Raw genomic sequence first — 25,515 nt, 5'->3', positions numbered from 1 at the left:
TTATTGTTTGCATTGTGATTGTTTCAATGTTGAAAAAGGCATAACGGGAGCTGAAAGCCAAAAAAACACATAATTGACTAGATTGAAATCAACCCCTTTGTGTTTGTTTAGGGCTGAGTGATTTTATAACACAGCAATAATAACCGACACATAAAATCCATGGGTTCTGGATATTTACGGTGCACTTATTTTGCATTTCCTCCATGTTTTCAAAATAACCTACTCAGTTCCTTAATACCATGACAATAATCTGACATCTAACCTAGGCCTGAGCTTCCCCTTTTAGCCATATGGCGGCCATCTTGTCTGAGCCATGGTGATATGAATGGGAAACGTTATGTCATATGAGGAATCCTGTAAATGCTGACCTGTCTTTTTTTTTTTTTTTAGGCAACTTGGAAGCAGCTAATGAGGAGCTGCGTGCTGTAATAAAGAAGATATGGAAACGAACCAAGCAGAAGATACTTGATGAGGTTATCCCTCCTCCTGAAGGTCAGACCAAAGTGACTAGACCACATGTAGTGCCCACATTTAGTCGCATCTACTAAATGCCAATACTTTATAGATTGACATCCTGAAGCAGAGTAATAGGACAGTAACACCTGAACTGGTGATGATAACCAAAGTATTTGCTTACTAGAAAAAAAACTATGTAAAAACATCAATGTGTCATACAACATGTTCAGCTTAAAATGGGTTTATTTTAAAAAAGCTATAACTTTCATGTGTTAGTTCCCATAACATTTTTACTTGGATCTCTCTTTTAGGGCCTGATATTCAAAAGCTTGCCGTCATGGAGAGAAGTCATGCAAAATCTTTGGGATTTTGTTTTAGACCTTATATTGTAATGAAGGTGTCTCTCCTTTACACCTTGAAACCTGCATAATGAGATAAATATCTTTCAAAATAAAATTTGTGTTTCTAACATTTTTTTTTGTAGGTACCAGTGTTAATTTTGACAGCAAATTTCAATTTAGTCTTAGTTTTAGTCTTTTGACTAAAATGCCATTTTAGTTTTAGTCGTATTTTAGTCATCTGAATTGTTTTAGTTTTAGTCTAGTTTTAGTCGACTGAATCTCCAGTAGATTTTAGTCGACTAAAATCTAAGGGGTTTAGTTAAAGTGTAATGCATTATTTAAGCATTTCTCTATAATTTGCAAACTGATTATATACTCCAGGAGTAAACATAAGACCTGTTAATATTTATGGTATTAAGGTTTAAACATGCAATACAGACACAGATTTAGCCATTGTCATATGTAACATCTTTATTAAAATTAAATAAAACCAAGTTTCATAAACAAACAGAAGTGCAACTTTAAAATATAAAAAATCAAAACTGTATTGGCTGTATTGCACATATTACCCAATATAAAAACTTTAACAGTTCTCTGTTTATAATTAAAACAGGTATCAAGTAACTCAACACAACAAAAAGTTTCTGCAGCTAGCACAGGCATAACAAACCCATATTCGTGGTTTATGCTTATTTCTATAGGAAGAATCAATTGATTGTTCACAGATTCGTAAAATTTTCAGCAAAGATTAGCACTGCTCTAGAACTTCCAAACTCATTATATACTCCTGGAGTAAAGGTTTATTAACCTGTTTGTATTTGTGGTATTAAGGTTTGAACATGCAATACAGATTTAACAGATTTAACTTTTGTGGTATAGAACATGTCTTTATTTATCTTAAAATTTAATAAAATTAAGTTTCGTAAATTTTACAAAAGAGAAGTAATTGGATATGGATTGATTATAACACCTTGCATAAAATGTTTTTGTCAGCAAATTTTGATTTAGTTTTAGTCATAGTCTTTTGACTAAAATGTCATTTTGATTTAGTTTTAGTCATAGTCTTTTGACTAAAATGTCATTTTAGTTTTAGTCGTATTTTAGTCATCAGAATTTCTTTAGTTTTATAGTCATTTTAGTCTAGTTTTAGTCGATGAAATTAACACTGGTAGGTACCTCTCCATACTGACAAGATGTTTTAGATCATCTTGCCTGAGGGGAGAACTTTTGAAAATCAGGTCCTTAGCTAATAGTATGCATTACATGCTGTGAACTATTAAAGGGACATGAAACCAAAATGTATCTCTTCTTCAGATGTTGGGGCCGATTTATCATTGTCTGTCTGACATGATACGCTGTAGCGTATCATGTCCGACAGACATCGCTGAATGCTGACAGCATACACTGTCGGCATTTAACATTGCACAAGCAGTACTGGTGAACTGCTTGTGCAATGCCGCCCCCTGCAGATTCGCGGACAGATTGGCTGCTAGCAGGGGGTGTCAATCAACCCGATCGTATAGGATCGTGCGGATTGCAGACTGCAGCCTCAGAGGCAGCGGACCAGTTATGGAGCAGCGGTCTTAAGACCGCTGCTTTATAACTGCTGTCTCCGGCGAGTCTGAAGGCTCGCGCGGAAACAGAGGCATCAGGGGCCATTCGGCCCTTAATAAATTGCCCCCTTGTCTTTATGGTGTTTCTACACTTACTAGAAGCAACATTCAGTTAGTTACCTAAACAGTATTCCCTATATATAGCGTGCTGCAAGTCTGCTCAATGTTACGAAACAACTGCTTTTCTAGACTAGTGAAAATGTTCTGATATTGATTGATATTATTGTCTTCCAACCCTTCTCTAACATCCCCACTTGATGAAGTAAACACATATGTTATAATCATTTTTCTTGTCCCAGAGGAGGAGGTGACAGTGGGCAAGTTTTATGCAACGTTCTTGATTCAGGACTATTTCCGAAAGTTTCGCCGGAGAAAAGAGAAGGGTCTTCTTGGGACTGAGAACTTACCCTGTAATTCTACCACATTACAGGTTAGATTCTAGATACAGGATATTTAAGGTGTTAGCCTCATGCATGTTAATGTCAGTAGAGTATAATGTCAGTAGGTACGTGTTCTGTTGCTGTTACTGAAGATTTATAAGCAGTAAGGAGAAAATTATTTTGTGTTGTCATCTGTTGTTCTATAAACTGCAGCATACTACTGTCTTTCCCAGGCTGGGCTCAGGAGCCTCCAAGATCTGGGATCAGAGATCCGCAGAGCATTATCCTGTGAGCTGGAGGAGGAAGATCTTTCTCAGTTTAGAGGGCGCATGGTGAGGACCGTGTGGGATTGTAGTCCTTACAGAAAGTTGTGTATATCAAAGACTTACTCATCTCTTATTTGTAGGACACAGAAGATGCTCCTTTATGTGAAAACTCTACTCCAGCACAATCCGGCGATTTTCAGAGCCTGACCTCTATGTTATTACTTGGAGGCTCGACTGGAGGGGGAGATGAGCAGCCCCCAACCTCTCGCCGGTCATCACTGGCCAATCGATCTGCTGGAGGCTCCAGAGACAGCTTGCTTATACCTCCTCCACCACCGCCCAATGCGACCAGTGGGAAAAAAAGGCAGCTCATCAACCGCAGGTGAGCTGAGAAGAGGCCACTGCCGGTGTAAATTATGGTCATGTGACACATGCTTTCAAGAAAATTAGTGACTATTTCTTCATCAGCCTAACCCTAAAAATGTTGTGTTATATGTTCCCTAATTTACATCCCAGCCTACCGATTTAACATATACTCTACATAGGAATCACTTGATGTATAAACTTATGGTACTGCTAAGCAAAATGTCAGCTCTTTGTATAACTACTGATTCATATGGTAGTACATACCCAACACCATCCTGCTAACACCAATGTACGTGTTGTTTATACCCTCAGAAGGAGCTCTGATGCAAGTTGTGTCCCACCCACTGTGCATGAGCAGGAAGAGGCCCTGACAGAAGATGAGCAGAGATCCAGAACACAATCACCTGTATTTATTCCTTGCACTGAGGCAGACAGGTGCGTATATATATCCCTGGTACTGAGGTAGACAGGTGTGTGTATATCCCTGGTACTGAGGCAGACAGGTGTGTGTGTATATCCCTGGTACTGAGGAAAACAGGTGTGTGTATATATATATATATATATATATATATATATATATATATATATATACAGTATATATATCCCTGGTACTGAGGCAGACAGGTGTGTGTATATATCCCTGGTACTGAGGCAGACAGGTGTGTATATATATATATATATATATCCCTGGTACTGAGGCAGACAGGTGTGTGTATATATCCCTGGTACTGAGGTAGACAGGTGTGTGCATATATCCGTGGTACTGAGGTAGACAGGTGTGTGTATATATCCCTGGTACTGAGGTAGACAGGTGTGTGTATATATTTCTGGCACTGAGGCAGACAGGTGTGTGTATATAGCCCTGTTACTGAGGCAGACAGGTGTGTGTATATATCCCTGGTACTGAGGCAGACAGGTGTGTGTATATTCCTGGTACTGAGGCAGACAGGTGTGTATATATTCCTGGCACTGAGACAGACAGGTGTGTGTATATATCCCTGGTACTGAGGTAGACAGGTATGTGTATATATCCCTGGTACGGAGGCAGACAGGTGTGTGTATATCCCTGGTACTGAGGTAGACAGGTGTGTGTATATATCCCTGGTACTGAGGCAGACAGGTGTGTGTATATATCCCTGGTACTGAGGTAGACAGGTGTGTGTATATATCCCTGGTACTGAGGTAGACAGGTGTGTGTATATCCCTGGTACTGAGGTAGACAGGTGTGTGTATATATCCCTGGTACGGAGGCAGACAGGTGTGTGTATATCCCTGGTACTGAGGTAGACAGGTGTGTGTATATATCCCTGGTACGGAGGCAGACAGGTGTGTGTATATCCCTGGTACTGAGGTAGACAGGTGTGTGTATATATCCCTGGTACTGAGGTAGACAGGTGTGTGTATATATCCCTGGTACTGAGGTAGACAGGTGTGTGCATATATCCCTGGTACTGAGGTAGACAGGTGTGTATATATCCCTGGTACTGAGGTAGACAGGTGTGTGTATATATCCCTGGTACTGAGGTAGACAGGTGTGTATATATCCCTGGTACTGAGGTAGACAGGTGTGTGCATATATCCCTGGTACTGAGGTAGACAGGTGTGTATATATCCCTGGTACTGAGGCAGACAGGTGTGTATATATCCCTGGTACTGAGGTAGACAGGTGTGTGCATATATCCCTGGTACTGAGGTAGACATGTGTGTGTATATATCCCTGGTACTGAGGTAGACAGGTGTGTATATATCCCTGGTACTGAGGTACACAGGTGTGTGTATATATCCCTGGTACTGAGGTAGACAGGTGTGTATATATCCCTGGTACTGAGGTACACAGGTGTGTGTATATATCCCTGGTACTGAGGTAGACAGGTGTGTGTATATATCCCTGGTACTGAGGTAGACAGGTGTGTATATATCCCTGGTACTGAGGTACACAGGTGTGTGTATATATCCCTGGTACTGAGGTAGACAGGTGTGTGTATATAGCCCCTCTTTCTATCAATTTTTTTGCCTGAACTAACTGGTGTTGTCCCATTCCTGCTCCCATATTGTGTCTACTCCTCCTTAGGCAGCAGAGTTTGGAGGATATTTTACAGCGTTCTGCATCCCCTGATGACAGGGGGAATGTACAGCCAACAGCAGCTTCTACCCCCTCCGGAGCACTTACTAATGGAAGCCTTCAGGGAAGAGCTGCCCCTCGCCGGCGCCTGCTTCCTCCTACCCCAGGTAAGCAGAGGGAGTCGTGTACATTATATATTTCTGTTGTTTGCCTCTGGTTATGTAAAATGTTTACACAATCCTCACTTTACAGGTAGCAAGTCTGCGTTTAGCATCCAGTGCCTAAAGAGACAGGGCAGCTGTGATGATATCCCAATTCCTGGGACATACCATCAGAATGCCCCACCCTGCAGAGCAAGGGCTCAGGTAAGTGTCTCTTATGTCCTCTCAGCCACTCCAAACGCATATCCAGATCCTGACATCTCTAGAGTTTGACCATCTCATTGTCCTCTCTGTCTACTCCTTGTCTCCAGGACCTCAGACAACAAGCCCTTCTACTAACATTAAACTTTATTTGTGTCTCCCTTAGAATTACGGAAGTTCTGATTCATGTCAGAGAAATACGTACTCTCCCACTGGTACTCTGTCGTGGGCTAATCCCCCAAAGCGAGGACGTCTTCTATATGCGCCCCTTATCCTGGTGGAGGAAGAAAGCAACCTCCCTACTATCCCCTGTACTCATTGGTATACAGGAGAAGAAGAGGACAAAGTACCATATTGCACTTACACCCAGCTGCATGTGCCAGGCCAGAGGTTGACTGAGAAGAGGGGGAGTGCAGACAGTTTGGTTGAGGCGGTGAGTAAGCACCAGGCAACCACATCACTGGAGTACAGCTCTTTTATAATATATACATCTACACACACCACAGAGTATCACCATGGCAGCAATCTATATTTACTTCCCCTGCAGACTAGTATATAATCCTCTCTTACTTCCCCTGCAGACTAGTATATAATCCTCTCTTACTTCCCCTGCAGACTAGTATATAATCCTCTCTTACTTCCCCTGCAGACTAGTATATAATCCTCTCTTACTTCCCCTGCAGACTAGTATATAATCCTCTCTTACTTCCCCTGCAGACAAGTATATAATCCTTTTAATTCCCCTGCAGACTAGTATATAATCCTCTCTCACTTCCCCTGCAGACTAGTATATAATCCTCTCTTACTTCCCCTGCAGACTAGTATATAATCCTCTCTTACTTCCCCTGCAGACTAGTATATAATCCTCTCTCACTTCCCCTGCAGACTAGTATATAATCCTCTCTTACTTCCCCTGCAGACTAGTATATAATCCTCTCTCACTTCCCCTGCAGACTAGTATATAATCCTCCCTTACTTTCCCTGCAGACTAGTATATAATCCTCTCTCACTTCCCCTGCAGACTAGTATATAATCCTCTCTTACTTCCCCTGCAGACTAGTATATAATCCTCTCTTACTTCCCCTGCAGACCAGTATATAATCCTCTCTCACTTCCCCTGCAGACTAGTATATAATCCTCTCTTACTTCCCCTGCAGACTAGTATATAATCCTCTCTTACTTCCCCTGCAGACTAGTATATAATCCTTTTACTTCCCCTGCAGACTAGTATATAATCCTTTATTACTTCCCCTGCAGACTAGTATATAATCCTCTCTCACTTCCCCTGCAGACTAGTATATAATCCTCTCTTACTTCCCCTGCAGACTAGTATATAATCCTTTTACTTCCCCTGCAGACTAGTATATAATCCTCTATTACTTCCCCTGCAGACTAGTATATAATCCTCTCTTACTTCCCCTGCAGACTAGTATATAATCCTCTCTCACTTCCCCTGCAGACTAGTATATAATCCTCTCTTACTTCCCCTGCAGACTAGTATATAATCCTCTCTCACTTCCCCTGCAGACTAGTATATAATCCTCCCTTACTTCCCCTGCAGACTAGTATATAATCCTCTCACACTTCCCCTGCAGACTAGTATATAATCCTCTCTTACTTCCCCTGCAGACTAGTATATAATCCTCTCTTACTTCCCCTGCAGACTAGTATATAATCCTCTCTCACTTCCCCTGCAGACTAGTATATAATCCTCTCTCACTTCCTCTGCAGACTAGTATATAATCCTCTCTTACTTCCTCTGCAGACTAGTATATAATCCTCTCTCACTTCCTCTGCAGACTAGTATATAATCCTCTCTTACTTCCCTTGCAGACTAGTATATAATCCTCTCTCACTTCCTCTGCAGACTAGTATATAATCCTCTCTTACTTCCTCTGCAGACTAGTATATAATCCTCTCTTACTTCCCCTGCAGACTAGTATATAATCCTCTCTTACTTCCCCTGCAGACTAGTATATAATCCTTTTACTTCCCCTGCAGACTAGTATATAATCCTCTATTACTTCCCCTGCAGACTTGTTTATAATCCTCTCTTACTTCCCCTGCAGACTTGTTTATATATAGTCTTCACTTTCTGAATGTGCAAAACTTCTGTAGCTAGCAACATCTTCATTGCTGGGAATTGATAAGCAGGAGTTTTCACAGGTGCTAGTAGTGACATCCCAACATAACTACTAGCCCTGTCAGATTACAATTACTGAGGAGGGGCAAATTCATCTTAATATATAATACTCTCTTACTTCTCCTGCAGAGTAGTATATAATCCTCTCTCACTTCCCCTGCAGACTAGTATATAATCCTCTCTCACTTCCCCTGCAGACTAGTATATAATCCTCTCTTACTTCCCCTGCAGACTAGTATATAATCCTCTCTTACTTCCCCTGCAGACTAGTATATAATCCTCTCTTACTTCCCCTGCAGACTAGTATATAATCCTCTCTTACTTCCCCTGCAGACTAGTATATAATCCTCTCTTACTTCCCCTGCAGACTAGTATATAATCCTCTCTTACTTCCCCTGCAGACTAGTATATAATCCTCTCTTACTTCCCCTGCAGACTAGTATATAATCCTCTCACTTCCCCTGCAGACTAGTATATAATCCTCTCTTACTTCCCCTGCAGACTAGTATATAATCCTCTCTCACTTCCCCTGCAGACTAGTATATAATCCTCTCTTACTTCCCCTGCAGACTAGTATATAATCCTCTCACTTCCCCTGCAGACTAGTATATAATCCTTTTACTTCCCCTGCAGACTAGTATATAATACTCTCACTTCCCCTGCAGACTAGTATATAATACTCTCACTTCCCCTGCAGACTAGTATATAATCCTCTCTTACTTCCCCTGCAGACTAGTATATAATCCTCTCACTTCCCCTGCAGACTAGTATATAATCCTCTCTTACTTCCCCTGCAGACTAGTATATAATACTCTCACTTCCCCTGCAGACTAGTATATAATACTCTCACTTCCCCTGCAGACTAGTATATAATCCTCTCTTACTTCCCCTGCAGACTAGTATATAATCCTCTCTTACTTCCCCTGCAGACTAGTATATAATCCTCTCTTACTTCCCCTGCAGACTAGTATATAATCCTTTTACTTCCCCTGCAGACTAGTATATAATACTCTCACTTCCCCTGCAGACTAGTATATAATACTCTCACTTCCCCTGCAGACTAGTATATAATACTCTCACTTCCCCTGCAGACTAGTATATAATCCTCTCTTACTTCCCCTGCAGACTAGTATATAATCCTCTCTTACTTCCCCTGCAGACTAGTATATAATCCTCTCACTTCCCCTGCAGACTAGTATATAATCCTCTCTTACTTCCCCTGCAGACTAGTATATAATCCTCTCTCACTTCCCCTGCAGACTAGTATATAATCCTCTCTTACTTCCCCTGCAGACTAGTATATAATCCTCTCACTTCCCCTGCAGACTAGTATATAATCCTTTTACTTCCCCTGCAGACTAGTATATAATACTCTCACTTCCCCTGCAGACTAGTATATAATACTCTCACTTCCCCTGCAGACTAGTATATAATCCTCTCTCACTTCCCCTGCAGACTAGTATATAATCCTCTCTTACTTCCCCTGCAGACTAGTATATAATCCTCTCTTACTTCCCCTGCAGACTAGTATATAATCCTCTCTCACTTCCCCTGCAGACTAGTATATAATCCTCTCTCACTTACTCTGCAGACTAGTATATAATCCTCTCTTACTTCCTCTGCAGACTAGTATATAATCCTCTCTTACTTCCCCTGCAGACTAGTATATAATCCTCTCTTACTTCCCCTGCAGACTAGTATATAATCCTCTCACTTCCCCTGCAGACTAGTATATAATCCTCTCTTACTTCCCCTGCAGACTAGTATATAATCCTCTCTCACTTCCCCTGCAGACTAGTATATAATCCTCTCTTACTTCCCCTGCAGACTAGTATATAATCCTCTCACTTCCCCTGCAGACTAGTATATAATCCTTTTACTTCCCCTGCAGACTAGTATATAATACTCTCACTTCCCCTGCAGACTAGTATATAATACTCTCACTTCCCCTGCAGACTAGTATATAATCCTCTCTTACTTCCCCTGCAGACTAGTATATAATCCTCTCACTTCCCCTGCAGACTAGTATATAATCCTTTTACTTCCCCTGCAGACTAGTATATAATACTCTCACTTCCCCTGCAGACTAGTATATAATCCTCTCTTACTTCCCCTGCAGACTAGTATATAATCCTCTCTTACTTCCCCTGCAGACTAGTATATAATCCTCTCTTACTTCCCCTGCAGACTAGTATATAATCCTCTCTTACTTCCCCTGCAGACTAGTATATAATCCTCTCTTACTTCCCCTGCAGACTAGTATATAATCCTTTTACTTCCCCTGCAGACTAGTATATAATACTCTCACTTCCCCTGCAGACTAGTATATAATACTCTCACTTCCCCTGCAGACTAGTATATAATACTCTCACTTCCCCTGCAGACTAGTATATAATCCTCTCTTACTTCCCCTGCAGACTAGTATATAATCCTCTCTTACTTCCCCTGCAGACTAGTATATAATCCTCTCTCACTTCCCCTGCAGACTAGTATATAATCCTCTCTTACTTCCCCTGCAGACTAGTATATAATCCTCTCTCACTTCCCCTGCAGACTAGTATATAATCCTCCCTTACTTCCCCTGCAGACTAGTATATAATCCTCTCTCACTTCCCCTGCAGACTAGTATATAATCCTCTCTTACTTCCCCTGCAGACTAGTATATAATCCTCTCTTACTTCCCCTGCAGACTAGTATATAATCCTCTCTCACTTCCCCTGCAGACTAGTATATAATCCTCTCTCACTTCCTCTGCAGACTAGTATATAATCCTCTCTTACTTCCTCTGCAGACTAGTATATAATCCTCTCTCACTTCCTCTGCAGACTAGTATATAATCCTCTCTTACTTCCCCTGCAGACTAGTATATAATCCTCTCTTACTTCCCCTGCAGACTAGTATATAATCCTCTCTTACTTCCCCTGCAGACTAGTATATAATCCTCTCTCACTTCCCCTGCAGACTAGTATATAATCCTCTCTTACTTCCCCTGCAGACTAGTATATAATCCTCTCTTACTTCCCCTGCAGACTAGTATATAATCCTCTCTTACTTCCCCTGCAGACTAGTATATAATCCTCTCACTTCCCCTGCAGACTAGTATATAATCCTCTCTTACTTCCCCTGCAGACTAGTATATAATCCTCTCTCACTTCCCCTGCAGACTAGTATATAATCCTCTCTTACTTCCCCTGCAGACTAGTATATAATCCTCTCACTTCCCCTGCAGACTAGTATATAATCCTTTTACTTCCCCTGCAGACTAGTATATAATACTCTCACTTCCCCTGCAGACTAGTATATAATACTCTCACTTCCCCTGCAGACTAGTATATAATCCTCTCTTACTTCCCCTGCAGACTAGTATATAATCCTCTCACTTCCCCAGCAGACTAGTATATAATCCTTTAACTTCCCCTGCAGACTAGTATATAATACTCTCACTTCCCCTGCAGACTAGTATATAATACTCTCACTTCCCCTGCAGACTAGTATATAATCCTCTCTTACTTCCCCTGCAGACTAGTATATAATCCTCTCTTACTTCCCCTGCAGACTAGTATATAATCCTCTCTTACTTCCCCTGCAGACTAGTATATAATCCTTTTACTTCCCCTGCAGACTAGTATATAATACTCTCACTTCCCCTGCAGACTAGTATATAATACTCTCACTTCCCCTGCAGACTAGTATATAATACTCTCACTTCCCCTGCAGACTAGTATATACTCCTCTCTTACTTCCCCTGCAGACTAGTATATAATCCTCTCTTACTTCCCCTGCAGACTAGTATATAATCCTCTCTCACTTCCCCTGCAGACTAGTATATAATCCTCTCTTACTTCCCCTGCAGACTAGTATATAATCCTCTCTCACTTCCCCTGCAGACTAGTATATAATCCTCCCTTACTTCCCCTGCAGACTAGTATATAATCCTCTCTCACTTCCCCTGCAGACTAGTATATAATCCTCTCTTACTTCCCCTGCAGACTAGTATATAATCCTCTCTTACTTCCCCTGCAGACTAGTATATAATCCTCTCTCACTTCCCCTGCAGACTAGTATATAATCCTCTCTCACTTCCTCTGCAGACTAGTATATAATCCTCTCTTACTTCCTCTGCAGACTAGTATATAATCCTCTCTCACTTCCTCTGCAGACTAGTATATAATCCTCTCTTACTTCCCCTGCAGACTAGTATATAATCCTCTCTCACTTCCTCTGCAGACTAGTATATAATCCTCTCTTACTTCCTCTGCAGACTAGTATATAATCCTCTCTTACTTCCCCTGCAGACTAGTATATAATCCTCTCTTACTTCCCCTGCAGACTAGTATATAATCCTTTTACTTCCCCTGCAGACTAGTATATAATCCTCTATTACTTCCCCTGCAGACTTGTTTATAATCCTCTCTTACTTCCCCTGCAGACTTGTTTATATATAGTCTTCACTTTCTGAATGTGCAAAACTTCTGTAGCTAGCAACATCTTCATTGCTGGGAATTGATAAGCAGGAGTTTTCACAGGTGCTAGTAGTGACATCCCAACATAACTACTAGCCCTGTCAGATTACAATTACTGAGGAGGGGCAAATTCATCTTAATATATAATACTCTCTTACTTCTCCTGCAGAGTAGTATATAACCCTCTCTCACTTCCCCTGCAGACTAGTATATAATCCTCTCTCACTTCCCCTGCAGACTAGTATATAATCCTCTCTTACTTCCCCTGCAGACTAGTATATAATCCTCTCTTACTTCCCCTGCAGACTAGTATATAATCCTCTCTCACTTCCCCTGCAGACTAGTATATAATCCTCTCTTACTTCCCCTGCAGACTAGTATATAATCCTCTCTTACTTCCCCTGCAGACTAGTATATAATCCTCTCTTACTTCCCCTGCAGACTAGTATATAATCCTCTCTTACTTCCCCTGCAGACTAGTATATAATCCTCTCACTTCCCCTGCAGACTAGTATATAATCCTCTCTTACTTCCCCTGCAGACTAGTATATAATCCTCTCTCACTTCCCCTGCAGACTAGTATATAATCCTCTCTTACTTCCCCTGCAGACTAGTATATAATCCTCTCACTTCCCTTGCAGACTAGTATATAATCCTTTTACTTCCCCTGCAGACTAGTATATAATACTCTCACTTCCCCTGCAGACTAGTATATAATACTCTCACTTCCCCTGCAGACTAGTATATAATCCTCTCTTACTTCCCCTGCAGACTAGTATATAATCCTCTCACTTCCCCTGCAGACTAGTATATAATCCTTTTACTTCCCCTGCAGACTAGTATATAATACTCTCACTTCCCCTGCAGACTAGTATATAATACTCTCACTTCCCCTGCAGACTAGTATATAATCCTCTCTTACTTCCCCTGCAGACTAGTATATAATCCTCTCTTACTTCCCCTGCAGACTAGTATATAATCCTCTCTTACTTCCCCTGCAGACTAGTATATAATACTTTTACTTCCCCTGCAGACTAGTATATAATACTCTCACTTCCCCTGCAGACTAGTATATAATACTCTCACTTCCCCTGCAGACTAGTATATAATACTCTCACTTCCCCTGCAGACTAGTATATAATCCTCTCTTACTTCCCCTGCAGACTAGTATATAATCCTCTCTCACTTCCCCTGCAGACTAGTATATAATCCTTTTACTTCCCCTGCAGACTAGTATATAATACTCTCACTTCCCCTGCAGACTAGTATATAATACTCTCACTTCCCCTGCAGACTAGTATATAATCCTCTCTTACTTCCCCTGCAGACTAGTATATAATCCTCTCTTACTTCCCCTGCAGACTAGTATATAATCCTCTCTTACTTCCCCTGCAGACTAGTATATAATCCTCTCTTACTTCCCCTGCAGACTAGTATATAATCCTCTCACTTCCCCTGCAGACTAGTATATAATCCTCTATTATTTCCCCTGCAGACTTGTTTATAATCCTCTCTTACTTCCCCTGCAGACTTGTTTATATATAGTCTTCACTTTCTGAATGTGCAAAACTTCTGTAGCTAGCAACATCTTCATTGCTGGGAATTGATAAGCAGGAGTTTTCACAGGTGCTAGTAGTGACATCCCAACATAACTACTAGCCCTGTCAGATTACAATTACTGAGGAGGGGCAAATTCATCTTAATATATAATACTCTCTTACTTCTCCTGCAGAGTAGTATATAATCCTCTCTCACTTCCCCTGCAGACTAGTATATAATCCTCTCTCACTTCCCCTGCAGACTAGTATATAATCCTCTCTTACTTCCCCTGCAGACTAGTATATAATCCTCTCTTACTTCCCCTGCAGACTAGTATATAATCCTCTCTTACTTCCCCTGCAGACTAGTATATAATCCTCTCACTTCCCCTGCAGACTAGTATATAATCCTCTATTATTTCCCCTGCAGACTAGTATATAATCCTCTCTTACTTCCCCTGCAGACTAGTATATAATACTCTCTTACTTCCCCTGCAGACTAGTATATAATCCTCTCTTACTTCCCCTGCAGACTAGTATATAATCCTCTCTTACTTCCCCTGCAGACTAGTATATAATCCTCTCACTTCCCCTGCAGACTAGTATATAATCCTCTCTTACTTCCCCTGCAGACTAGTATATAATCCTCTCTTACTTCCCCTGCAGACTAGTATATAATCCTTTTACTTCCCCTGCAGACTAGTATATAATACTCTCACTTCCCCTGCAGACTAGTATATAATACTCTCACTTCCCCTGCAGACTAGTATATAATACTCTCACTTCCCCTGCAGACTAGTATATAATCCTCTCTTACTTCCCCTGCAGACTAGTATATAATCCTCTCTTACTTCCCCTGCAGACTAGTATATAATCCTCTCTCACTTCCCCTGCAGACTAGTATATAATCCTCTCTTACTTCCCCTGCAGACTAGTATATAATCCTCTCTCACTTCCCCTGCAGACTAGTATATAATCCTCCCTTACTTCCCCTGCAGACTAGTATATAATCCTCTCTCACTTCCCCTGCAGACTAGTATATAATCCTCTCTTACTTCCCCTGCAGACTAGTATATAATCCTCTCTTACTTCCCCTGCAGACTAGTATATAATCCTCTCTCACTTCCCCTGCAGACTAGTATATAATCCTCTCTCACTTCCTCTGCAGACTAGTATATAATCCTCTCTTACTTCCTCTGCAGACTAGTATATAATCCTCTCTCACTTCCTCTGCAGACTAGTATATAATCCTCTCTTACTTCCCCTGCAGACTAGTATATAATCCTCTCTTACTTCCCCTGCAGACTAGTATATAATCCTCTCTTACTTCCCCTGCAGACTAGTATATAATCCTCTCTTACTTCCCCTGCAGACTAGTATATAATCCTCTCTTACTTCCCCTGCAGACTAGTATATAATCCTCTCTTACTTCCCCTGCAGACTAGTATATAATCCTCTCTTACTTCCCCTGCAGACTAGTATATAATCCTCTCACTTCCCCTGCAGACTAGTATATAATCCTCTCTTACTTCCCCTGCAGACTAGTATATAATCCTCTCTCACTTCCCCTGCAGACTAGTATATAATCCTCTCTTACTTCCCCTGCAGACTAGTATATAATCCTCTCACTTCCCCTGCAGACTAGTATATAATCCTCTTACTTCCCCTGCAGACTAGTATATAATACTCTCACTTCCCCTGCAGACTAGTATATAATACTCTCACTTCCCCTGCAGACTAGTATATAATCCTCTCTTACTTCCCCTGCAGACTAGTATATAATCCTCTCACTTCCCCTGCAGACTAGTATATAATCCTTTTACTTCCCCTGCAGACTAGTATATAATACTCTCACTTCCCCTGCAGACTAGTATATAATACTCTCACTTCCCCTGCAGACTAGTATATAATCCTCTCTCACTTCCCCTGCAGACTAGTATATAATCCTCTCTTACTTCCCCTGCAGACTAGTATATAATCCTCTCTTACTTCCCCTGCAGACTAGTATATAATCCTTTTACTTCCCCTGCAGACTAGTATATAATACTCTCACTTCCCCTGCAGACTAGTATATAATACTCTCACTTCCCCTGCAGACTAGTATATAATACTCTCACTTCCCCTGCAGACTAGTATATAATCCTCTCTTACTTCCCCTGCAGACTAGTATATAATCCTCTCTCACTTCCCCTGCAGACTAGTATATAATCCTCTCTTACTTCCCCTGCAGACTAGTATATAATCCTCTCTCACTTCCCCTGCAGACTAGTATATAATCCTCCCTTACTTCCCCTGCAGACTAGTATATAATCCTCTCTCACTTCCCCTGCAGACTAGTATATAATCCTCTCTTACTTCCCCTGCAGACTAGTATATAATCCTCTCTTACTTCCCCTGCAGACTAGTATATAATCCTCTCTCACTTCCCCTGCAGACTAGTATATAATCCTCTCTCACTTCCTCTGCAGACTAGTATATAATCCTCTCTTACTTCCTCTGCAGACTAGTATATAATCCTCTCTCACTTCCTCTGCAGACTAGTATATAATCCTCTCTTACTTCCCCTGCAGACTAGTATATAATCCTCTCTCACTTCCTCTGCAGACTAGTATATAATCCTCTCTTACTTCCTCTGCAGACTAGTATATAATCCTCTCTTACTTCCCCTGCAGACTAGTATATAATCCTCTCTTACTTCCCCTGCAGACTAGTATATAATCCTTTTACTTCCCCTGCAGACTAGTATATAATCCTCTATTACTTCCCCTGCAGACTTGTTTATAATCCTCTCTTACTTCCCCTGCAGACTTGTTTATATATAGTCTTCACTTTCTGAATGTGCAAAACTTCTGTAGCTAGCAACATCTTCATTGCTGGGAATTGATAAGCAGGAGTTTTCACAGGTGCTAGTAGTGACATCCCAACATAACTACTAGCCCTGTCAGATTACAATTACTGAGGAGGGGCAAATTCATCTTAATATATAATACTCTCTTACTTCTCCTGCAGAGTAGTATATAATCCTCTCTCACTTCCCCTGCAGACTAGTATATAATCCTCTCTCACTTCCCCTGCAGACTAGTATATAATCCTCTCTTACTTCCCCTGCAGACTAGTATATAATCCTCTCTTACTTCCCCTGCAGACTAGTATATAATCCTCTCTTACTTCCCCTGCAGACTAGTATATAATCCTCTCTTACTTCCCCTGCAGACTAGTATATAATCCTCTCTTACTTCCCCTGCAGACTAGTATATAATCCTCTCTTACTTCCCCTGCAGACTAGTATATAATCCTCTCTTACTTCCCCTGCAGACTAGTATATAATCCTCTCACTTCCCCTGCAGACTAGTATATAATCCTCTCTTACTTCCCCTGCAGACTAGTATATAATCCTCTCTCACTTCCCCTGCAGACTAGTATATAATCCTCTCTTACTTCCCCTGCAGACTAGTATATAATCCTCTCACTTCCCCTGCAGACTAGTATATAATCCTTTTACTTCCCCTGCAGACTAGTATATAATACTCTCACTTCCCCTGCAGACTAGTATATAATACTCTCACTTCCCCTGCAGACTAGTATATAATCCTCTCTTACTTCCCCTGCAGACTAGTATATAATCCTCTCACTTCCCCTGCAGACTAGTATATAATCCTTTTACTTCCCCTGCAGACTAGTATATAATACTCTCACTTCCCCTGCAGACTAGTATATAACACTCTCACTTCCCCTGCAGACTAGTATATAATCCTCTCTTACTTCCCCTGCAGACTAGTATATAATCCTCTCTTACTTCCCCTGCAGACTAGTATATAATCCTCTCTTACTTCCCCTGCAGACTAGTATATAATCCTTTTACTTCCCCTGCAGACTAGTATATAATACTCTCACTTCCCCTGCAGACTAGTATATAATACTCTCACTTCCCCTGCAGACTAGTATATAATACTCTCACTTCCCCTGCAGACTAGTATATAATCCTCTCTTACTTCCCCTGCAGACTAGTATATAATCCTCTCTCACTTCCCCTGCAGACTAGTATATAATCCTTTTACTTCCCCTGCAGACTAGTATATAATACTCTCACTTCCCCTGCAGACTAGTATATAATACTCTCACTTCCCCTGCAGACTAGTATATAATCCTCTCTTACTTCCCCTGCAGACTAGTATATAATCCTCTCTTACTTCCCCTGCAGACTAGTATATAATCCTCTCTTACTTCCCCTGCAGACTAGTATATAATCCTCTCTTACTTCCCCTGCAGACTAGTATATAATCCTCTCACTTCCCCTGCAGACTAGTATATAATCCTCTATTATTTCCCCTGCAGACTTGTTTATAATCCTCTCTTACTTCCCCTGCAGACTTGTTTATATATAGTCTTCACTTTCTGAATGTGCAAAACTTCTGTAGCTAGCAACATCTTCATTGCTGGGAATTGATAAGCAGGAGTTTTCACAGGTGCTAGTAGTGACATCCCAACATAACTACTAGCCCTGTCAGATTACAATTACTGAGGAGGGGCAAATTCATCTTAATATATAATACTCTCTTACTTCTCCTGCAGAGTAGTATATAATCCTCTCTCACTTCCCCTGCAGACTAGTATATAATCCTCTCTCACTTCCCCTGCAGACTAGTATATAATCCTCTCTTACTTCCCCTGCAGACTAGTATATAATCCTCTCTTACTTCCCCTGCAGACTAGTATATAATCCTCTCTTACTTCCCCTGCAGACTAGTATATAATCCTCTCTTACTTCCCCTGCAGACTAGTATATAATCCTCTCTTACTTCCCCTGCAGACTAGTATATAATCCTCTCTTACTTCCCCTGCAGACTAGTATATAATCCTCTCTTACTTCCCCTGCAGACTAGTATATAATCCTCTCACTTCCCCTGCAGACTAGTATATAATCCTCTCTTACTTCCCCTGCAGACTAGTATATAATCCTCTCTCACTTCCCCTGCAGACTAGTATATAATCCTCTCTTACTTCCCCTGCAGACTAGTATATAATCCTCTCACTTCCCCTGCAGACTAGTATATAATCCTTTTACTTCCCCTGCAGACTAGTATATAATACTCTCACTTCCCCTGCAGACTAGTATATAATACTCTCACTTCCCCTGCAGACTAGTATATAATCCTCTCTTACTTCCCCTGCAGACTAGTATATAATCCTCTCACTTCCCCTGCAGACTAGTATATAATCCTCTTACTTCCCCTGCAGACTAGTATATAATACTCTCACTTCCCCTGCAGACTAGTATATAATACTCTCACTTCCCCTGCAGACTAGTATATAATCCTCTCTTACTTCCCCTGCAGACTAGTATATAATCCTCTCTTACTTCCCCTGCAGACTAGTATATAATCCTCTCTTACTTCCCCTGCAGACTAGTATATAATCCTCTCACTTCCCCTGCAGACTAGTATATAATCCTCTCTTACTTCCCCTGCAGACTAGTATATAATCCTCTCTCACTTCCCCTGCAGACTAGTATATAATCCTCTCTTACTTCCCCTGCAGACTAGTATATAATCCTCTCACTTCCCCTGCAGACTAGTATATAATCCTTTTACTTCCCCTGCAGACTAGTATATAATACTCTCACTTCCCCTGCAGACTAGTATATAATACTCTCACTTCCCCTGCAGACTAGTATATAATCCTCTTACTTCCCCTGCAGACTAGTATATAATACTCTCACTTCCCCTGCAGACTAGTATATAATCCTCTCACTTCCCCTGCAGACTAGTATATAATCATCTCTCACTTCCCCTGCAGACTAGTATATAATCCTCTCTTACTTCCCCTGCAGACTAGTATATAATCATCTCTCACTTCCCCTGAAAACTAGTATATAATCCTCTCTTACTTCCCCTGCAGACTAGTATATAATCCTCTCACTTCCCCTGCAGACTAGTATATAATCCTCTCACTTCCCCTGCAGACTAGTATATAATACTCTCACTTCCCCTGCAGACTAGTATATAATACGCTCACTTCCCCTGCAGACTAGTATATAATCCTCTTACTTCCCCTGCAGACTAGTATATAATACTCTCACTTCCCCTGCAGACTAGTATATAATCCTCTCACTTCCCCTGCAGACTAGTATATAATCATCTCTCACTTCACCTGCAGACTAGTATATAATCCTCTCTTACTTCCCCTGCAGACTAATATATAATCATCTCTCACTTCCCCTGAAAACTAGTATATAATCCTCTCTTACTTCCCCTGCAGACTAGTATATAGTCCTCTCTCACTTCCCCTGCAGACTAGTATATAATCCTCTCTCACTTCCCCTGCAGACTAGTATATAATCCTCTCTTACTTCTCCTACAGACTAGTATATAATCCTCTCTCACTTCCCCTGCAGAGTATATAATCCTCTCTTACTTCTCCTACAGACTAGTATATAATCCTCTCTCACTTCCCCTGCAGACTAGTATATAATCCTCTTACTTCCCCTTTAGACTAGTATATAATCCTCTCTTACTTCCCCTGCAGACTAGTATATAATCCTCTCTTACTTCCCCTGCAGACTAGTATATAATCCTCTTACTTCCCCTTTAGACTAGTATATAATCCTCTCTCACTTCCCCTGCAGAGTATATAATCCTCTCTTACTTCCCCTGCAGACTAGTATATAATCCTCTCTTACTTCCCCTGCAGACCAGTATTTAATCCTTTTACTTCCCCTGCAGACTAGTATATAATCCTCTCTTACTTCTCCTACAGACTAGTATATAATCCTCTCTCACTTCCCCTGCAGAGTATATAATCCTCTTACTTCTCCTACAGACTAGTATATAATCCTCTCTCACTTCCCCTGCAGACTAGTATATAATCCTCTCTCACTTCCCCTGCAGACTAGTATATAATCCTCTCACTTCCCCTGCAGACTAGTATATAATCCTCTCACTTCCCCTGCAGACTAGTATATAATCATCTCACTTCCCCTGCAGACTAGTATATAATGCTCTCTTACTTCCCCTGCAGACTAGTATATAATCCTTTCTTACTTCCCCTGCAGACTAGTATATAATCCTCTCTCACTTCCCCTGCAGACCAGTATATAATCCTTTCTCACTTCCCCTGCAGACTAGTATATAATCCTCTCTTACTTCCCCTGCAGACTAGTATATAATCCTCTCTTACTTCCCCTGCAGACTAGTATATAATCCTCTCACTTCCCCTGCAGACTAGTATATAATCCTCTCTTACTTCCCCTGCAGACTAGTATATAATCCTCTCTTACTTCCCCTGCAGACTAGTATATAATCCTCTCTTACTTCCCCTGCAGACTAGTATATAATCCTCTCACTTCCCCTGCAGACTAGTATATAATCCTCTCTCACTTCCCCTGCAGACTAGTATATAATCCTCTCTCACTTCCCCTGCAGACTAGTATATAATCCTCTCTCACTTCCCCTGCAGACTAGTATATAATCCTCTCTCACTTCCCCTGCAGACTAGTATATAATCCTCTCTCACTTCCCCTGCAGACTTGTTTATATATACTCTTTACTTTCTGAATGTGCAAAACTTCTGTAGCTAGCAACATCTTCATTGCTGGGAATTGTTAAGCAGGAGTTTTCACAGGTGCTAGTAGTGACATACCAGCATAACTACTAGCCCTGTCAGATTACAATTACTGAGGAGGGGCAATTTCATCTTAATGCAACTTCTCAGATAAGTAAGGTATATCTTTATCATTTGAGGTTTTTTGTTTTTCTTTTGCTTGTTTAATATTTGCTAGCCTGATCTATGCTTGCCACGTGTCCAGATATTCCTTAAACAGCTTTATGAATGAATGCAGCTGTCTATTTCATAAGGTTTATGTGGATATACAATTGTATCAAATATTTAAACAGTCTCATATCCAATCAAAATTCATTAAAGGGATATTAAGCCCAGAGTTTGTTTGTTTTCATTATTCAGAAAGAGCATGCAATTTTAAAGGGACAGTATACTATAAAATTGTTTTTCCCATAATGTGTTTCCAATTACTTTTTTACCTGCTGCAGAGTATAAAATGTATGAGATTTGCTTTTTAAGGTTTATTTGTGTATATGAATTAGCTGATTTTGTGTTTCGAAGCCACAGCCTAATAAAATGGGTTGAGCTTGTAGGTATAATCAGATATCATTACATTATCACATTGTGTACATATACTTGTGCCTTTATCTTATATCTGTCCATAAACCAATAACCAATACTTGGAGAAAACAATGGAAAATTAACATTTTATTACCTTATCTCTTCTATAACCCACTGGGAGTGTAATTTCTTCTACTGGCTGTGTTAATACAGCTTGGTCTCGTGGCCAAAAACTTTCAGGATGGGTGGGGATACCACAGGCTAAATACACTAATTCAAATTCCAATATAAGGGTAATGGAAATACTTGTAAACAATTTAATTACACTCCAGCAGGTAAAGTGGATCATTGGGAACAAATTAAAGGGGAGAACATTTTTCAGTAAACTGTTCCTTTAAGCAACTTTCTATTTTACTCCATTCTCATGCTATCTTTATTTGAAAAAGCAGAAATGTATGCTTAAGAGCAGGCCCATTTTTGTTTCAGCACCTGGGTAGCGCTTACTGATTGATGGCTAAATGTAAAGACCAATCAGCAAGCTCTACCCAGGTGCTGAACCAAATAGGCCAGCTCCTAACCTTACTTTCCTGCATTTTCAAATAAAGATACAAAGAGAACGAAGAAAGTTTGATAATAGGAGGAAATTAGAAAGTTGTTTAAAATTGCATGCTCTATTTGAATCAGGGGAGAGAAAAAATTGGGTTTAGTGTCCCTTTAATCATATAATGTGATCTCCAACTATGCCCACACTAACTATTGTGCATTTCCTTTATTAAAGGGACACTGAATCCAATTTTTTTTCTTTCTTGATTCAGATAGAGCAAGCAATTATAAGCAACTTTCTAATTTACTCCTATTATCAATTTTTCTTTGTTCTCTTGCTATCTTTATTTGAAAAGAAGGCATCTTAAAAAAATTGGTTCAGTATTCTGGACAGCACTTTTTTATTGGTGGATGAATTTATCCACCAATCAGCAAGAACAACTCAGGTTGTTCACCAAAAATATCATTTCAAATAAATATACCAAGAGAATGAAGAAAATGTGATAATAAGAGTAAATTAGAAAGTTGCTTAAAATGTCATGCTCTATCTGAATCATGAAAGAAAAAATGTGGATTCAGTGTCCCTTTAAAGTAATGGCCAATAGAGGACAGCCAGCTGAAAATAACCTGTGATGTAATAAAGTGTACAACAAAGTCCAATAAAAAAACGGGCTAATTTGCCAAGAGGTGGTTCACTTGACAACCATCCTCTCATTTGTTGCCATTATGGCTAGCTGTGGTGGCAACATAAGCCAGTAAAATGATTGCCGATTTGCCAGCCAAATGGTGTATCATTTGCTTACCATTTTTCAAAATGGTGGCTCCAGTGCCCACCAAATGGTAGCTCAATCAAACAAAAATGTTGTGTGCTAAGACAAAAAAGGACAAAGATAATAATAATAATGATAATTAAAGGGATATGAAACACATTTTTTTTTCTTTTATGATTCAGATAGAGCATGCAATTTTAATCATTTGTTTAATTTACTAAATATAGCCACCAGTCAGCAAGCACTGCTAAGAAATGGGCCGGCTTCTAAGCTTTACATTCCTGCTTTTCAAATAAAGATACTAGAAAAATTGATAATATGAGTAAATTAAATTGCTTAAAATTGCATGCTTAATCTGAATCATGAAAGAAACAAATTGGGTTTCATATACCTATAAGTGCATAATTTAGAATACTAAATAAGTAATGTGTGAACATAAATAAAGATGCTTAAGAATCAAGTTAAATACGTTAGGAATTATAGAAATACTAGTGAAGAAAAAAGTTATAGACAATGTGATTGGAAAAAGTATAATAATAAAAAATATACAGTAAATGTATGCTAAATAAACTTACTTTTATAACGCACAAAAAATATTTAGTGTTTTTTTAAAAAAATGAAAAATAAGGCTTCTTCCTCAAACTTCTCCGCCATCTTAGAGTTGGTGGATGAAAATCACCCCAGACTCATTTGACTCTCACGCTATTTGTTACGCAAGGGCAAGGGGCGGCATTGCACAAATGCCCAATAAACAAATATGCCCCACAATTTGCAATAAAATGTGGACAGGTTTACAACATGTGAACCTTGTCCTTCCGCAAATTGATAAATCTAGCCTTAAGATTTTACTGGTTCTTAATTATTTGTTGTGTGCCACTCATAGAGACAGCATAGCACATTACTTTTATTCATACACAGCATGTCTGTCTATATATGTCTCCCCCCTTCCTAGCTTGGTTTTGTGTGAAACAAGTTTGTGAGGTCATGAGAACTATAAGAGAGAGAATGCCCCCCCCTCCATTTGTTACTGTGCTGTGCCTACAGAATAATGAAGAAGAGGTATGTCTTCAATAAAATGTCATTTTTATAACTGTTTATATTTCCCTACAGGTGTTAATATCAGAAGGCCTAGGGCTCTATGCACGAGACCCCAAATTTGTGGCATTTGCCAAACGTGAAATTGCAGATGCCTGCCACATGACCATTGATGAAATGGAGAGCGCTGCCAGCGACCTGCTAAGCCAGAGCCGGAAGGGGAGTTGGGCTGGGAGTACCGGACGTCCTAGTGGAGATGAGATACCTGGACACGGCTTCTTATATAGTGATGAAGAATCTATACATTGCAGAGATGAGGAAGAGCTGAGGGATGAAATGGCGTGTGTGTCCTCATTCTGAGTGTGATTTAGAAAATACAGTCTTGTTTCATCTGGTACTGAGAGAAGCCAGAGACATATCAGAACCTCTGCTAAGAAATGGACTAGAGATCGACAGAGGTTTGGCTGTAAGATTTAGGCTTGAGCTTCACCAACTCTTGTAAGGTGGGCCTGGTACTTTGTCTAATCATTAATAGATCAGATCTCTATGAAAGGTCATTGGCCGAGGAGCTCCAAACCTTTGTCCGTCAGAAAGTTGCATAAATCTTAGCGTGCATCCTCGTAGGACGAAAGATCAGGCATTTTGTCCAATGTGGACCTCTAATTTATCAGACTATGATGCCCATCTCCTTGTTTCTAAAGAAGAGCCTAGTTTAGAGTCACAAGATATATCAGAGGTGTGTTACAGCTGCGCTCAGTAAATCAGACATCATTATGTCTAATTGTAATCTATATTTTCTATATTTTTAAGTGTATATAGAACTTTTCATTAATTAAAAGAAAATAATAAAAAGATAATCTCATTTATTACTTAAACCTTCAGTGTGTATTGTTTTCCTTTTCAGTCTATAGCATACAGGGCATTGAGTACATTTCCAGTTTTGTTCTTCGTATGAAATATTTCCCTTCTCAGAAGATATAATCCAGGATTTTGTAATGCATGCGATTTGCTAGGTGCTGAAGCCCTGAGTCTGGTGCGATAATACCCTTGAATGTATTT

The 25,515-nt window shown here is 40.3% G+C and overlaps 1 protein-coding gene across 1 annotated transcript in view; it reads left to right on the top strand.

Annotated features, from left to right (window-relative positions):
* CACNA1F (calcium voltage-gated channel subunit alpha1 F) overlaps window positions 1-25,197 on the top strand; it is a 365,125-nt gene extending 339,928 nt beyond the window's left edge. Inside the window, exons 40-48 of the mRNA XM_053695830.1 lie at window positions 391-492; window positions 2,710-2,840; window positions 3,024-3,122; window positions 3,197-3,438; window positions 3,735-3,857; window positions 5,494-5,651; window positions 5,737-5,849; window positions 6,013-6,279; window positions 24,532-25,197. Of these exons, the coding sequence (XP_053551805.1) occupies window positions 391-492; window positions 2,710-2,840; window positions 3,024-3,122; window positions 3,197-3,438; window positions 3,735-3,857; window positions 5,494-5,651; window positions 5,737-5,849; window positions 6,013-6,279; window positions 24,532-24,816 (1,520 nt within the window). The 3' untranslated portion in view covers window positions 24,817-25,197. The remainder of the gene's footprint in view (window positions 1-390; window positions 493-2,709; window positions 2,841-3,023; window positions 3,123-3,196; window positions 3,439-3,734; window positions 3,858-5,493; window positions 5,652-5,736; window positions 5,850-6,012; window positions 6,280-24,531) is intronic.
* Window positions 25,198-25,515: the final 318 nt, after the last annotated feature.

Source organism: Bombina bombina, chromosome 12, assembly GCF_027579735.1.
Source record: "Bombina bombina isolate aBomBom1 chromosome 12, aBomBom1.pri, whole genome shotgun sequence".
Lineage (NCBI taxonomy): Eukaryota > Metazoa > Chordata > Amphibia > Anura > Bombinatoridae > Bombina > Bombina bombina.
This window is presented reverse-complemented; position numbering and strand designations above follow the sequence as displayed.